Source organism: Podarcis muralis, chromosome 16 (assembly GCF_964188315.1).
Source record: "Podarcis muralis chromosome 16, rPodMur119.hap1.1, whole genome shotgun sequence".
Taxonomy (NCBI): domain Eukaryota; kingdom Metazoa; phylum Chordata; class Lepidosauria; order Squamata; family Lacertidae; genus Podarcis; species Podarcis muralis.
In genome coordinates, this window is record NC_135670.1 from 4190485 (window position 1) to 4207194 (window position 16710).

General features: G+C 49.1%; 1 protein-coding gene across 8 annotated transcripts in view; it reads left to right on the forward strand.

Moving 5' to 3' along the window:
• The window catches only part of PIP5K1A (phosphatidylinositol-4-phosphate 5-kinase type 1 alpha), a 49012-nt gene that overhangs the window by 26031 nt on the left and 6271 nt on the right, over nucleotides 1-16710 (forward strand). For 3 of the 8 annotated variants that reach the window (XM_028709002.2, XM_028709000.2, XM_077920809.1), the window contains exons 4-15: nucleotides 1077-1207; nucleotides 2777-2894; nucleotides 3329-3481; nucleotides 4409-4708; nucleotides 5519-5724; nucleotides 6697-6780; nucleotides 8629-8677; nucleotides 9400-9484; nucleotides 11163-11300; nucleotides 12540-12669; nucleotides 14904-14932; nucleotides 15974-16040. In XM_028709002.2, coding sequence (XP_028564835.2) covers nucleotides 1077-1207; nucleotides 2777-2894; nucleotides 3329-3481; nucleotides 4409-4708; nucleotides 5519-5724; nucleotides 6697-6780; nucleotides 8629-8677; nucleotides 9400-9484; nucleotides 11163-11300; nucleotides 12540-12669; nucleotides 14904-14932; nucleotides 15974-16040 — 1490 coding nt within the window. Of the gene's footprint in view, nucleotides 1-1076; nucleotides 1208-2776; nucleotides 2895-3328; nucleotides 3482-4408; nucleotides 4709-5518; nucleotides 5725-6696; nucleotides 6781-8628; nucleotides 8678-9399; nucleotides 9485-11162; nucleotides 11301-12539; nucleotides 12670-14903; nucleotides 14973-15973; nucleotides 16041-16710 lie in introns of all 8 variants that reach the window. The other 5 variants (XR_013391066.1, XR_013391067.1, XR_013391068.1 and 2 more) reach the window with 3 other exon arrangements.

Genomic DNA, 16710 nt, shown 5'->3' on the forward strand with positions numbered 1-16710 from the left:
ATTATGAACTTTTTCCATTCTTTCTTGAAGTTTTTGTCCTCTTGGTCCCTGAGCTTTGCCAGTCAGTTTTGCCATTTCTGCATAGTCTTAACAGCTTGGCTTGCCTTTCTTCTCTGGTAGGGACTCTTTTTTTTCTTTCCATCTCTAGGCTAGTGGCATCTGTGCTGCTGTTGTCACATACATAAAGAGTCTTTTCTGTTCCTTTGGGATATTGGTACCTATAATTCCTAATAAAAAGGCTTCTGGGTTTTTTACAAAAGTTATTTTAAACATGTATTTTCAGTTCATTGTATATAATTTCCCAGAAACCCTTTATTTCCTTACATGACCACTATATATGATAAAAGGTACAGTGGTACCTCGGTTTACAAACTTAATCCGTTCTGGAAGTCCGTTCATAAACCGAAACTGTTCTTAAAACAAGGTGCGCTTTCCCTAATGAGGCCTGCCGCCACCGGTGCCCTTCCACCGTTCGGATTCGGTTCTTGGACCGAGGTAAAGTTCTCAAATCGGGACACTACTTCCGGTTTTGCAGAGTTCGTGAACTGATTCGTTCGTAAACAGGACTGTTCTTAAACCGAGGTACCACTGTACAGTGGTACCTCGGGTTACAGACGCTTCAGGTTACAGACTCCGCTAACCCAGAAATATTACCTCGCGTTAAAAGCTTTGCTTCAGGATGAGAACAGAAATCGTGCGGCGGCGGCATGGCAGCAGTGGGAGGCCCCATTAGCTAAAGTGGTGTCTCAGGTTAAGAACAGTTTCAGGTTAAGAACGGACCTCCGGAACGAATTAAGTACGTAAACAGAGGTACCACTGTACCTTCTTTTCCTCCACAGTTTAACGATCAACAGCCTTATCGTCCACAATTCTCCCTTTCCCATTCTCCTACAGAGGAGTTTTCAACCTTAAAACAAATATGCTTTAATCAGCAGGGTTAGGCTAAAATTTGGAGTTTCCGAAATCGTGGTGGAATGCTGACGTTCTTTGCTTGCGTCCAAAAGAATGTACTTGGAAGTGTCTTGCAGAATCCCACAAAAGAGAGGCTAATGCCAGTTCTCTGTTTCCCCCTCCAGACAACTTCGTCGGCCCTCAAAGGTGCCATCCAGCTTGGGATCACCCACACGGTGGGGAGCCTGAGCACCAAGCCAGAGCGAGATGTCCTCATGCAAGACTTCTACGTAGTGGAGAGCATCTTCTTCCCGGGGTAAGTGTTTTTACATTTTCCAGTGGTCCCCCTCTTGAGTGCAGGCAGCAGGTGGGGCATGGCAGAAGGGAGTCCAGCGACACTTTTTTAAAATGGCAAAAGCAATAGAAATAAAACACGCACCAAGCTGTGAGCCCTGGGAGAGTCTGTGGTTGTCACACAGAAACTCTCAGCTTCAACCTCTGGCATTTCCACCTCAGGGAGCAGGTTCCAGGACACATGTTGCTTGGCTCGAGACCCAGGAAACAGAGGACGCTACCTAATACCGAGTCAGACCACTGGCCGGACTAGCTTAGTATTGTCCACACTGACTGGTAGCAGCTCTCCTGAGTAGCTGGCAGGTAACATCCCCAGCCGTACCTGGGACTGAACTTGGGGAGCCACCAGTGATCTTACCACTGACATTTCCTCTTAAGATTCTAGTCCTCGTGGTTTGGGATAAAGGAATGTTTTAAACAGGAAGCTGGTTGACTCAGGCCATTGATCCATCTAACTCAGTGTAGTCTACACCGACTGGCAGCCACACTCCAGGGTTTCCCAAGGGGGTCCCCCCCCCACCTGCAGATGCCATGGGGATTGAACCTGGGACCTTGTGCGTCCAGAGCAGGTACTCTACCGCTCAGCCGCAGCCCTTTCCATAAAATGCCCCTTCCCTGAAAGTTGCTGTTAGTCAGAGTAGGCAGCATTGGACATGGTGGGCCAGTGGTCTGTCCCAGTATAAGATCCCAGCTGACAAAGTAGTTCAGAATTTCAGAGGCTGTGGACAAAACATTAAGGCACAGGGGCCTTGAGCCCCCGAGGGAACTTGCAGTTATCCAGATGTTTTGGGCTTCCACCTCTCATTAGTTTATTTACAGCATTTGAATCTCACCCCATTTCATAGCATTTTCTGGGCTGCTTACAATAAATGCCTTTTAACAAATCCATTGGAACGCAATATAAGAAACAAACCATTTTAAAAGGGGGGATTCAAAAACACAACAGAATAGAGGTGCTACTTGCACCTCCAATGTTATAAACAGAGTTAAAGAAAAGGGGTCCCAGGCCCAGTGTGACCTATAGTCAAAGATGATGGGCATTGGAGTCCAGGAGTGTCTGGGTGGGATGCAAGTTTCCCACCCCACTGGAAGAAGAAGAGCCCCATTTTTGGGGGGTCGCCACTGTTTTTACTTTGTGGCACACAGACACAGGGGCTAAGGGACACAGTTTCTCCAGAGCTCAGCAGTCTTCAGCAAAACTCTTGCAAGGAACCCTGATGGCCTCCCTGGAAAGCTTACTAGCGGTCCCACATGAATGACATTCCCTGAGGCACATTCTTAGGGGCATCTTTAGCTCACACAGGGGTGAAGGCATGGCTCAGCGGGCCAGTGTGGGCCAACAATGCTCCTTAGGGCCTTCCCAGAACCCTCTGCGCTGTGTACCAGTTTCATAGCAGAGCCACAGATACAGACTCACTGATGTGGAAAGTGACCATGCAGGTAGAAGGTTTGAGAACTAGCCGCTTTTAGCAGATGGCGATGACTCAGAAAGAGCGCGGTGCTCATTTGCCTCTGTCCTCTCAATCTCCAGTGAAGGCAGCAACCTCACCCCGGCCCATCACTACAACGATTTCCGCTTCAAAACCTATGCTCCTGTCGCCTTCCGCTATTTCCGTGAACTGTTTGGGATCCGGCCGGATGACTACCTGGTGAGTGGAGGCAGGTGCCTGACAGTTTTTAAAAAAGAATTCCCCATCTTCTCTCTGGACAGAGATGAGTTGTGACGGGGTGGAGTGGGTAGATTTCAGTCTGACTGCTGTACTTAAAATGGGCAGAACAGAGGTTCCTCTGGTGGAATGATCCAGATCAGTCTCTGTACACTTTGAGTGGCATTGAGCAGGAACAAGCAACTCCCTGAGCGTTGGGGGCTGGCTTGGAGAAAGAGCGCCACTGGGATGTCTTTCAGTTGCTTTTTGTTATTGTGGGGCTGTAGCTCAGCCTTGCATGTAAAAACTCTCAGGTTTTAACCCCTACCATCTCCAGGTGGAGCTGGGGGTGCCCCTTGTCCGAAACTCTGGCATTGTGTCCAGAGAGGCAGGGCTAGAAGCCTGTTCTGTTCTTCTGTTGCCTCCTCTCCCCGCAGTGCTCCCTTTGCAGTGAGCCCCTCATTGAGCTCTCCAACTCCGGAGCCAGCGGCTCCATCTTCTACGTCTCCAGCGACGACGAGTTCATCATCAAAACAGTTCAGCACAAAGAGGCAGAGTTCTTGCAGAAGCTGCTGCCGGGTTACTACATGGTGAGTCAGCCAAGAGGGAGAGCCGGTCAGCTTAGGGTGCGACAGAACAATCTGATGTTGTCTCCCTGGTTTTTTTGTTTTTAAAGCAGCATACGATGAATGAGAGGTTTTATTAAATATAATGATGCTTAAACTACTCTTCATTCTGGGAGGGGTGACTTTTTGGCCCTACCCAGCTCCGAACTTGTTACAGTGGTGCCTCGCAAGACGAAATTAATTCGTTCCGCGAGTTTTTTCGTCTTGCAATTTTTTTCGTCTTGCGAAGCACGGTGTCGGGAAAGTTTTGGAAAAGCTTCAAAAACCACCAAAGTCTTTAAAGACCTCAAAAAAGGCTACCACACCGCGTGCTATGAGTTGCTCCTCGAAGTCAAGTCGCAACTGTATTAACGGTGTTAAGAAAAAGGAAACAAACTTGCAAGACGTTTCCGTCTTGTGAAGCAAGCCCATAGGGAAAATCGTCTTGCGAAGCAGCTCAAAAAACCAAAAACCCTTTCGTCTTGAGAGTTTTTTGTCTTGCGAGGCATACGTCTAGCGAGGTACCACTGTATTATCAATTCAATTCAAAATCCTTTATTAGGCATATCACACCACACATTATCAAACAAACATCATATACAGACTGTATAAAATACAGGCTCAGCGAACACAATTTATCTCAGACCTATTCTTAACTCCAAGAAATAAATCTATGTACATAGATAATATAATACAGCACAGCAACATCACCTACCATTAAGAACCACTAAGTCTCTTTATCATGGCCCATTCTTTCTTCATGGACAGCACTTAAAAATTCAGCCACTATTAAAGTAATCTGATCATCGCTGTCCGCCAGCAGGTCCTGAACTCACTGTATTATCTTTATTTCCCTTTGACTTTGCAATGAGAACTTTGGTTTTTCCCCCCTCCCTGACCCCACTATTGCAGAACTTGAACCAGAACCCCCGGACCCTCCTCCCCAAGTTCTACGGCCTCTACTGTGTGCAGGCTGGCGGCAAGAACATCCGGATTGTGGTGATGAACAACCTGCTGCCCCGCTCGGTGCGCATGCACCAGAAGTACGACCTGAAAGGCTCCACCTACAAGCGCCGGGCTTCCCAGAAGGAGCGGGAGAAGGTCTTCCCCACCTACAAGGACCTGGATTTCATGCAGGACATTGCTGACGGCCTCTTCCTGGACGCTGACATGTACAGCGCCTTGTGCAAGACCCTGCAGAGAGACTGCTTGGTATGTGGGAAGAGGAAAGTTGATTCCACCTAAGGCTCGGGGGTCACCAGGCAGCTTCTGCTCACACTCTGAGTTGCGGCAGCTGGGGCCTCTGAGCAGGTGTGGAGCTTGCAAATGTAAATACAGTGGTACCTCAGGTTAAGTACTTAATTCGTTCCGGAGGTCCGTACTTAACCTGAAACTGTTCTTAACCTGAAGCACCACTTTAGCTAATGGGGCCTCCTGCTGCTGCCGCGCCGCCGGAGCACGATTTCTGTTCTCATCCTGAAGCAAAGTTCTTAACCTGAAGCACTATTTCTGGGTTAGCGGAGTCTGTAACCTGAAGCGTATGTAACCTGAGGTACCACTGTAGAGTACAGTGGAACCTCAGTTTTCAAGTGTCTTGGGAGCCGAATGATTCAGAACCTGAATGCCGGAAACCCAGAAGTAATTGCTTCCGTTTTTGAACATGCCTTGGAAGTCGAACGGCTTCTGCTGCATGTTGTTCCATTTTTTTCAATGGATCTTGCTGACCGCCCGTTGATCCTCGGTTTTCAAATGTTTCAGAAGTCAAACGGTCTTCTGAAACAGATTATGTTCAAAAACGGAGGTTCCACTGTACTAAAAAAAATGGCTAGGAACAAACAACATATCACAGACTCCCCTTTGCTAGCTCAGGGGAAGGAAAGTTGATGCTTGCCAAATCTAGCTGGATTCTAGCTCCCATGGAGAGGGGTGGGCCACAGGTTCCGCATACCTCCATCTAGTTAGATCCTGATTTTTAGAACATTGTCAAGCGGCATTGTTACCTGTGTGCTTTTGATACTTCAGGTTTTGCAGAGCTTCAAAATCATGGACTACAGCTTGCTCGTGGCAGTCCACAACCTCGACCTGGCTCAGCGGGAGCGCGCCGTGGCGGATGGGGCGGCCGTGGCAGACACGCGGCGGCCAGCCCCCCAGAAGGCCCTGTACTCCACAGCGATGGAGGCCATCCAAGGGGAAGCCCGGCGAGGCGGCACCATTGAAACGGACGACCAGTAAGTCTCTGGCCGCTTTGGAACGGGGGTGCCCAGCCAACCAGGCGAGAAGCAAGATCTGAGTCCCTTCGAGAAGAGCCTGGTTTTGTTGCCTGCACTGAATTATGCAGATGAAGGACATCTGCGTATTTAGCTTTGTGCAGCATTTCATGCTGAGGGGGAAAGTGGGCTGTAGCTGTCCTAGAGAGCAGGTTGGAGCTGTAAATTTCATGGGGGCTTGTGGGGGTTGGCAGCACCTCAACCACTAGCCTTTGAATTGGGGGCCCCCAGAGAGTTCACCTGCCAGAGTCTTCGCTTTTCCTCCTGTATCTCTTATCTCCAAGGAAGCTGCCCTATGCCAGATCAGTTATGTTTCAGAAGCAGGTCTCTGAAGCTAAACTGCTCTGAATTCAGAAGAGGTGCATGCAATCCCCATAAGATTTAGATGCTTGGATTGATAATTCTAACCTATAGGAGCCATGGCCGGGCAGATGCTAAGGGGAGAGGTGCTAACCTCTGTCCTCTGTGTTGTCTTGTGAAGTCCAGGCCCTGGATCCCGTGAGCTGCTCCTTCCCCTCGGAGGCTCCTTAGATCAGCCGTTAAACCAGCCCAACTCAGTGCATTTCCAGCTGCTTTGGGGGTTTCCAGGAGTCGTTCATCTCAAATGACCGGAGGGAGCAGCGGGTTGGGGAAGACCGTGTGACAGCTGAGCAGCGGTTATCTCGGCCTCAGACCTCACAAAGCCTTTTGTTCAAGAGCTTTCCAAATGCCTCTCCCCAAAACTGTTGACCTGGCTGTTCTCATGCTGCGAGCCAGTCCTTTCCCCGCTTTGTGTGTGGGCCTTTTTGCCAAGTGGCAAGCCAGGCCTAATTGTTGCCAATGGGCTCTGCGTGGGGCTGAACCACAGGGGTGGGAGCAGTGGGTGAAAATGCCTTTTGGCTGGGCTGGGGCACCTTCTGAGACTCGACTCTTTTTTCTTTTTCTCTCGCCCAGAATGGGAGGGATCCCGGCCCGGAATGCCAAGGGGGAGAGGCTGCTTCTCTACGTGGGGATCATTGACGTGCTGCAGTCTTACAGGTGAGGAGTCTCCAACTTTGCATCGTGATGGCTTTGCTCGGCTTCCACGGTTGCAGGCAGCATTGCTTCTGAATACAGTGGTACCTCGCAAGACGAATGCCTCGCAAGACAAAAAACTCGCAAGATGAAAGGGTTTTCCGTTTTTTGAGCTGCTTCGCAAGACGATTTTCCCTATGGGCTTGCTTCGCAAGACGGAAACGTCTTGCAAGTTTGTTTCCTTTTTCTTAACACCGTTAATACAGTTGCGACTTGACTTCGAGGAGCAACTCATAGAACGTGGTGTGGTAGCCTTTTTTGAGGTTTTTGAAGACTTTGGTGATTTTTGAAGCTTTTCCAAAACTTTCCCGACACCGTGCTTCGCAAGACGGAAAAAATCGCAAGACGACAAAACTCGCGGAGCGAATTAATTTCGTCTTGCGAGGCACCACTGTACCAGTTGCTGGAAACCCCAGGAAGTGATTGTTGTGCTGGAATACTCCTTGCAGGCTTCTCACAGGCGTCTGCTCGGCCAGTGTGAGAACAGGATGCTGGACTACAACTCCCATCATCCCTGACCAGCACAGATGGCAAAAGCTGGAGGCCAAATGCAGCTTTCTGGGCTTCTCTGCCCAGCCCTTGGGACTCGCCCAGCAAAGGAACTCTTCCCCTTGAGAACTGTGGTCGTGCCTTTTGCTTGGCTGGATGGGGAGAGGTTCCTTTGTGTGTGTAAAGGTTTTCGGCATCTGCATAGCTGGAATGTACAAAGACTGGTCCATTGCCCCTCCTGCTCTGACCTCTGGCCCCATCCACCACTGGCATGTGTGCCCTCACTCCCAAACTCTTGCCACGCAGAAGAAAACAGCCCTTGGGTTGGCAAATAGTTCCCTACCTCTGATGTGGCTAATCGCTGGCTCTCCAGCTGTGGTTAGACTCCCAATTCCCACCTAGAAGTTAGAGGACCCCTCTGAAAGGGACAGGACTTGGCCTTCCCTAAGGGCTGGGCTTTTCTGCGTTGTGATTTTATCTCAAGTCCAAGGAAAACTGCTGCCTTTCATTCCCCCTGATACAGAACTTACTGTGGCTGTGAGGAGATGCAGAGGCAATCAGTTCAGCAGGCCAAAGCATAACAGTTAAAGCCATCAGAGGGGAGCCCAAAGAGGTGCAGGGCTGCCTTCGCCGCCTATGAAATGGCGACGGGCAAGCGATGAATCTCCTGCTCGCTGGAAGTAATTAAGACTGACGAAGCAGGCTGAGCGGGCAAGCCCTCGCAAATTAGGCTGCAGATCGGGTTGAGTTGTTGTGCCGAGGGAAGTGTACAGGAAGTGATAACATGGGCTGGGAGTCGGGCGAGAGGAAAGGGAGCAGGCGGTGGCTTGCTCTGGCCAGGAATTTTCTCAACGAATTGCACAGTTAGCAAAGTGTTTCTGTGGCGTCAAGGCAACAAACCACTCAGTGGTGAGTTGCAGCCAGTTAAACTTCAGAGTGAGGGATGTGTGCATGTGTTTGCAGGAAAAAAACCACAAAAGTAGAAATCAGCCTGCTTTGTGTTTGAGATTCGAGGCTAACCAGACATGTTTAGAATCAGCCATTTTATTTATTAAGAATTGGGGGAATAGCAAAACCAGGGGATCCAGGAGCAGATAAGGTAATCCTCCTGGTGAGGCCTAGAGCGTCCCTCTGGAAGGAAGCTGAATTTGGGAGGCTTGGATTACAGGCAAGATGGATGGCGGGCCAGTGGACAAAACATGGGGTTAGGAAGAGTGGAAGGTTGCTTTGTCTCCTCCTCTTCTCCCCTCCCTCCAAAAAATGCACTGATTTTAAAATCTGCGAGGCTAACTTATCCCCACCTTTCAAAATCTTTCTTACTAGGTTCATTAAGAAGTTGGAGCACTCGTGGAAAGCCCTTGTTCATGATGGGGTGAGCAGCCAAAACCCACTGCTTCTTGTTGTTCTGTCTTGTCTGGGAAGTGCTGGGTGGTGACGATTGTTTGCTTTTCCTCTGAAGAGGGAGGAAAGGGAGGGTGTAAAGGAGAGAGAGAGAGAACCCTATTCCCTTCCCCCCTCGCTTTTGTATGTCATTTTGGGCTGTCATTTCTTTGGGGGCGGGGGGAGACCAGAGCCTGCAGATGCAAGGATCCAGTCATTTTGTGGCGTTTTTTATTTGTTAGCGGCCTTGAGTTTCTTCCTGGAACTAGATGGTGTAATATTTTGTTGTTGTTTTCAGTGAATAGAACGAAGCTTTTGGGGTGAACTCTCCTTAATGCTTTGGGGTGGTTTCTCCAGAGAAGCCCACCTGACACCAAACATCTTTTTGGGCACCAGTTTTTGACTTCTTTTCTGGCATACAATGGGCCCTTTTGTTATGAATTATCAGTTTCTGGTCAGTTTTTTTCTGGCCATGTATTGTGTAGATGTCAGCTTTTGAGGTGGCTTTTTTTGTACTATGGGGGCAAATTGTTGCTGGTTTTATTCCGATTTAAATTTTGTTGCCTTGGGTTTTTTGTTGTTGTTGTTGTTGTTGTTGTTTTCCTCTTTAAAATCCCTCACACCTGCTTTCATCCTTGATGTGACTCTTTGCCATTTGGCTCTTTTCACTTGATGTGACTCTTTGCCATTTGGCTCTTCATTGCTGTTTTGCAGGACACGGTTTCGGTTCACCGGCCCAGTTTTTACGCGGAAAGGTTCCAGCGGTTCATGTGTAACGTTGTCTTCAAGAAAATCCCTTGTAAGTTACTTAGCTTCACTGGTCATAAATGTACCCTGTTCTGGGTGGGTACAGCTCTAGCAGGCTTTTCTGGGGGCCCTCTGAAAATAGTGTGACAATTCTGCTGCATCGGTGCCCTGGAAGGATTCCCGGCAGACCCAAAGTAAATGCTGCCATACTGGATGGTACATGATCTAAGCAGTTCTTAGCCCAGGGACTTTTGCCTCTCCAGATGTTTGCAGGACTCCTATCATCATTCCTATTATTATTATTATTATTATTATTATTATTATTATTATTATATTTATTATATTTATTTTCTGCCCCTCCTCCCAAAGGAGCCCAGGGAGACAAACATCAAAAAGTTAGAGCAGTATAAATTAAAAAGAATTGCAGAGTTAAGACAATAAGAAACCATTGGAGCTTCTAAAAAACCTTGACAAGCAATAGCCATGCTGGCTGATGGGAGTCCAGCAGCGCCCAGAAGGCCGCAGGTGGCTGAGAAGCCATTGAAATCTCTCAGTTTGTGGGATGTTTAGGGAGAGGGGCTGAAGCGCAGTCACAGTGCCAGGCTTTGCCTGTCGATGGCCCCTGGGTTGACTATCCAGCCTATCTGGTTAAAGCTGCCGGGCTTGAGGAGACTTCCGGAAGCTGCTGCCTGTTTGAGCGTGTGACCCTGGTGACGATGAACCAGTGGGCTGACTTTGGAACAAGGCAGCTCCTGCAGCCCCGGCTTCAGAGCCAGTGAGCTGATGGATCAGGCCCCAGGCCTTGAAGTGAAGGTTCAGACCCAACACCTTACCTGTTTCATTTATTTGTTGCATTTCTATGCCACCTTTTTTTCTCTTAAGGAGCTCAAAGTGGCACTCGTGATTCTCCCCTTCCTCGCTTAAAAAGGTAAAGGTAAAGGGACCCCTGACCATTAAGTCCAGTCGTGACCGACTCTGGGGTTGCGGCGCTCATCTCGCTCTATAGGCCGAGGGAGCCGGCGTTTGTCTGCAGACAGCTTCCGGGTCATGTGGCCAGCATGACTAAGCCGCTTCTGGCTAACCAGAGCAGCGCATGGAAACACCGTTTACCTTCCCGCTGGAGCGGTACCTATTTATCTACTTGCACTTTGACGTGCTTTCGAACTGCTAGGTTGGCAGGAGCAGGGACCGAGCAACGGGAGCTCACCCCGTCGCTGGGATTTGAACCGCCGACCTTCTGATCAGCAAGTCCTAGGCTCTGTGGTTTAACCCACAGCGCCACCCGCGTCCTCGCTTAGTCCACACAAAAGCCCTTTGGGAGGACTGAGAGGCAGTGACTGGCTCCAAGGTCACACCCAGGCAGCTTCCTGGCTTGAGTGGGGATTTCTCCCGTGGTCTCCCCCGTATCCTAGTTCAGCACTCTGCCCACTAGATAAAGGGTTTTGCTCAGCAAACCCCCAAAGAGAGCATCCCTTCAAGACCTTGGGAAACCACTAAACTACAGCACGTTGGGCATTTCAGTTCCATTTTCCTCCCAGGTGGTCCTAACTTGGTTATTGTTGAGTCGCAGCTACTTCAAAGGCTTTCTATTTCAAGTGATTTGAGTGCCCTTCCACCCCCATATATTTTGTGTGTGTTAGGCCTTGTGCCTTGCTTAATAGGCAAGACAAAGGCTGCCAATAAGGCTACATCTGGTATACACGTCTGTGGTTTCTCTTTCCCTTTCCAAGTTAAATCTTCCCCTTCGAAAAAGAGCCGGTCTGGTGCAGGACCTCCCCGGCGGCCAGGCCAGGGTGGCGCCCCATCCCAGGTGCAAGGGCTGTGTGAGGCAAAAGCGCAGTTCACGATGGAGGCGGAAGTCGAGCAAGGTTGGTGGCTCCCCAGAGGTTGGGGGGGGGGGAATGGGGAGGAGGAGGAGGAGGCATGTCAGGACCAAGGCCTTCCTGCCTGTCCCAGCCTGACAAGCTGCGGCGACACCCAGAGTTGTCTTCATCAGTTGCTCGGCTGCAGCATTCCATGCTTCAAGCAGGGAGGTTTCATGCTCCTTGCATAAGAACCCTCCGCAGAGACAGGGGAAAGACTTCTTGGGGGGCCAGGCTCTTCTGTTCAAATGCTTTCATGCCCCTTCCGTGCGTAATGGCTCGGCCCAGTGGTGGATTTACCGTATTTTTCACCCTATAGGACGCACTTTTCCCCCTCCAAAAATGAAGGGGAAATGTGTGTGTGTCCTATGGGGCGAATGCAGGCTTACGCTGAAGCCTGGAGAGCGAGAGGCATTGGTGCGCACCAACCCCTCTCGCTCTCCAGGCTTCAGGAAGCTATCCCCCGGGCGTGCAAGGCTTGCGGGCGGCAACCTGCAGCCCGGAGCATGGGGCGCCCTCCGGAGGATGCCCCGTGCTTCGCGCAGGTGTCCGCAGGCCTTGTGCGCCCCGGGGGAGTTCCCGCGGGCTCGCAAGGCTTGCGGGCGGCAGCCTGTTCTGGGGCCCAAGCTTCCCCCGCCCCTGCCCCATGGCTGGGGGGGGAATAAGTTTTTTTTATTCATTCCCCCCCCCAAAAAAACGAGGTGCGTCCTATGGGCCAGTGCGTCCTATAGGGCGAAAAATACGGTAACCAGGGGTGGGGCTTCTGTTTGTCTTTCTGAGCACGATGCTGTTCAAACTAGTCTGGGATGGAGTGGGGTAGGGCAGAGACCCAGAGGAAGTGGGGAGAGCGTTTTGTTCCAGGTTCCGTCCCCAATGGCGTATCCCGGCCGGGCTGAGAGAGAGAGCCAATGAGCTCTGGAGAGTAGCTGCTGCCAATCAGTGTAGACACCACTGAGCAAGCTGGCCCAAAGCTCTGACTTGGTACAAAGCAGCTTCCTATGGTACTAGCTGAAGCGAAGCAGGGATCTGTTGAGGAAGCCTCTCCCATCTACAGCACGGAACAACGCCAAGGGTTGCCCCGGCTGGGAGTGGGTGAGCAGCCAAGGGTAGAAATCCTGGCAGGTTCCAGGCTAAGACATGAAAGGAAGAACGGGGAGGATGAAGATGCCAAATTACAAATTAAAATTACGGTGTCCTCAAATTACAGCTTTAAAGCTTGACCACCCCTTTTCCCCTCTTCCTCAGGTTCCCAGCTGGGCCGCCCTGACCTTCTCCCCCACACTCCCCTTGCAGAGGAAATAAACAGCGACTCAGCTGCCACAACCTTATCCACCTCCTCCTTCGGGAGCAGGAGCCACGATTCACCAGCCAACAGGTAAGGCTGGGCCCGGCTGCTGGCTTCTTGTTGACTCGCAGGTTTTCCATGTGTGTTTATGTGTAGAAACCAGTCTGCCATAAGACTGTTCGAAGTGAGGCTGGGTTTATTTTATTACAAAATTAACTGTCGCATCCTGCGATCTAGGGCTGAGGGATCTGCAGGCAGTGGTCATGGCAGCCCAGATTTGCAGCTGGCTTTCCCTGATGGGAAGTGGGTGCCTTGGGAAAGTGACTGAGGTGTGCTGCACCGATCCTCTGGTCCCTCCCCTCCCCTGTAATAGAACAAATTTATTTGGCTGTGGTTTGCATTCTTCTCCCCCTCCCTTCTTTTTGCCTTCGAAGCTGGCAGCTGGTGGGCCAGCAGGCATCCCTCAAGGAGTGGGCTTGGTGTCTGCCTGCTCTCGCTGACCTTTAGTCTACTACTGTGGTGCCTCGCAAGACGAAATTAATTCGTTCCGCGAGTTTTGTCGTCTTGCGAAGCACGGTTTCGGGAAAGTTTTGGAAAAGCTTCAAAAATCACCAGTCTTCAAAAACCTCAAAAAAGGCTACCACACCGCGTTCTATGAGTTGCTCCTCGAAGTCAAGTCGCAACTGTATTAACGGTGTTAAGAAAAAGGAAACAAACTTGCAAGACGTTTCCGTCCTGCGAAGCAAGCCCATAGGGAAAATCGTCTTGCGAAGCAGCTCAAAAAACAGAAAACTCTTTCGTCTTGCGAGTTTTCCGTCTTGCGAGGCATTCGTCTTGCGAGGTACCACTGTATAAGTCGAAGTTCAACAGGGAGATGAAGGGCACAGATACCAGGCTGCATCTGAGGTTCAGAGGCAGGAAGCTATGGAATTTCAGGGGTGTGGGTGTGTAGGGGGTAATAATAATAATAATAATAATAATAATAATAATAATAATAATAATAATAATAATAATAAATAATTATACCCCACCCATCTGGCTGAGTTCCCCAGTTTCCCCACTCTGGGTGGCTCCCAACTGAGTGTTAAAAACATCCTGTTTGTGAGCTTTTCAGGGAAGGCATCTGCTTGGGACGGGAAACTAGAGCAGACAGACTTTTGCTCTGATTCAGTCGGTCTGTTCTTAGAGCTCCCAAAGGGGTTTTTGGGGGGTGTAATGAGAAGCTGTAGGGTCAGGACTTCACTTCTCCCTCACAACCTCCCCTCGCTTAGGAAGAAACATCCACGCAGGCTGCAAGCCACATATAGACTGGTTGTTTTGTCACAAAGACCCTTGGCAACGTCTTCATTATCACAAGATTTGCCTTTGCCGGGGCAAGAGGATTTTGGCATGTGACTTCAAAACTGCTCCTGTATTTAGCCCAGCCCACCCTGCTAAGCTTAGTCTTCAGCTGCACGGCCAGCGGTATTGCCATTTACGACTAACTTTTTTTAAAAAACAACAACAAACAACCCTGTTTTAATTGCAAGAGGCTCTTTGCCAAAAGCAGTTTTGCTTGGGGGCCTTGTGACCTGAGTCAGCCCCTGCATTTGGGAATCTCCCCTTTTAAAATAAAAATTTGCATGGCATGAAGAGACAGAGATGAGGGAAATCACAGCTTCAGGTAGGGAGCTGTCAGGTTTTTTTGAGGGCGCTTAATTGAAGTCACTCATCAGTTGTGGTTAAAAAGTCTGCCTTGTCTTGCTTCTCCCCGCTTTTGCACCTTACTGGATGAAATGCAATTGCGCTTTCTTGACATAAATATACCACATTAGCTTGATTCCTCTCTCTTTTCATGTAATGTTCCTTCCCTTCTCTGTTTCTTTATCACCAACCCAGCCTCACCCCCATTCTCCCCCCCCCCCCTTAAATTCTCTCTCCTGTATGTAACAAGAAGATGAGAAAAGGGGATTTAAGGAAATAAAAAAGGGGTGATGTTGGGTTGGGGGTTAGTTAGCAGCTCCACCTGCTGGTGTTTTTTTTAAGGGGGGGGAATCACTCCTGGACTAAAGATTAAAATTTTATTGGCATCTCTTGCTGAATCAGCAGCTTGGAAATTGGATTGTGGGATTCTTCTCCATGATAAAGGAGAAAAAAAGAGGGAGAATATATATGAACTTTTGTTTTCTTGGTTCAGCCACGCCAGCTGTTTTTTGTTGTTGTTTTTTGCTCCTTTTCAAAAAAGTATTGTGCAAAGCAGCTCAGATTCCTAGATCATTGCCACTGAGAGTCAGGCATGCTCTTCATCTCTCTCTCTCTCTCTCTCTCTTTATTTCTCTGTTTAGGTCGATAGGAGTGGAAGTGCACAAATCAGGTACCTCAAAGGATCCGACTCCGGAGAGCTCCTTCCCTAGGTGAGGGGTGGGGGGCCAAGACCTGAACCGTGGTTTAGTAGCTGTCTCGTTTTGACCTTTGAACTTGAGGAGGGGCTTTTCTGCTGTCCTGATCGGATGGTGTTTGGATTATGCTTAACGTTGCTCTGAAATGCCTCTTTGCTGTGACTGTACGGGGCAGGGGCAGAGCAGGAATCCATGCCTTGTCTCCTCCCTGCCCTCCCCATCATCCGTAACCACCCTGCAAAGGTTCCTCTTGATTGCGGCCCAGCCTACCCACACCTGGGATGGAGAGCACCCCACGATGGGGACCGAACAGATTCCCAGAGACATCTGGCTAACTTATTATGGGAAAGAAGTATACTGGATTTGAGATCGGCCATTGGTCTGATCCAGCGAAGCTGCTTTTCCCGCCTCCCTGCCCACCCAGTCAGCCGTACAGACTTCTATTATTTTTTAAAAGATTTTTATGAAAGTTTTCAAAAAGTTACAAAAAGAAAAAGAAAAAATACAAAGTAAAAACAGTTAAAAAACAATTCAATCTTTCCATATCTTATCTTTCATTTGCTTGTTCCCCAGACCTCCTCACACCTCCCTTTTTTGTATCCAGTTCAATTAGTTGGTTCAGCAAATCCTTTCCCTATTTGTTTTTATCCTAATCTTTGATCTTAATATATTATAACTTCAGATTATCACCTGTTAACAAACCATTTTTGCACATCTTTATAACATTACTGCTGAAAACCACTTAACTTAAATCCAACATCATTCTAACATTCATTAATTTTACAATATTTCTGTAAATAGTCTTTATATTTCTTCCAATCTTCTTCCACCAGCCGTACAGACTTCTAGCCCTCCTTTAGCTGCCCCAGAAAGCAGACTCTAAAGGCTGGGCCTGACTGCTGTTCAGACGGCTTCCCTGGGGTTTTCACAGCTTGGTGTCCAGCTGTGTTTTCAGTCTTGCCCACACAGAATGATGCACTTAACCCTTCCCCCTTCCCCTTTTAATCTTTGCCTAGGTTACAGGCAGAGCTATGCAGACATGTGTTCTAGCAAGACCAGGTTCAGCCTCAGCAGTAGCCGTAGGTGAGATGAGACATAACACAGACCAGCCGGTGGGGCATTTTTGTTCTGTTTATTCACAAGTTCGAAAACTATACCAAAAGGAAAAGAAAATTGCTTATAGATTAAGGGAGGTGGAGACAGCCTTACTTTGTCTTTACACAAACCAGGAAGCCCTGAGGCAGGTGCATCTGAATCCGGTTTTTAGCACCCTTTCTCTGTAGGGCTCGGAACAGATTGTGGGATTAAAGAAATAAATAAGGCATGATAAGCTCCTGTCAGCCAACTTCTTTTATTTTGGGGGTTTCCGCCCTACCCTTCAGATAAGACCCCCCAGGACATCTTAAGAAAACAACAGCCACAATCAAAACATACAAATGATACGTTTTGAGAGGTGTGTGTGAAGACTGCACAGAAATGAAAAGGCAAGATCAAAAACACCTGGGGGAAACCAAGGCAGCTTATCCTGTCCTCAAAACAGCAACAAGGGGAGCTTCCCTGGGGATTGTGTTCAGGAGTTTGGGTGCCGCTGCTTCAAAGCCAGGGAAACAGCATTGGCTGTGAGCAGTTTGCCTGGCCACCTCCCTGCCTTGCGCTGACCCCTCGGGGTTCTTCCACAACACATTCTTCCTTCTCCTCTTTCTCATGCACTTTTAGACGACCCAGTTGCCCCATTTTTGAGGAGCTTCTCCCA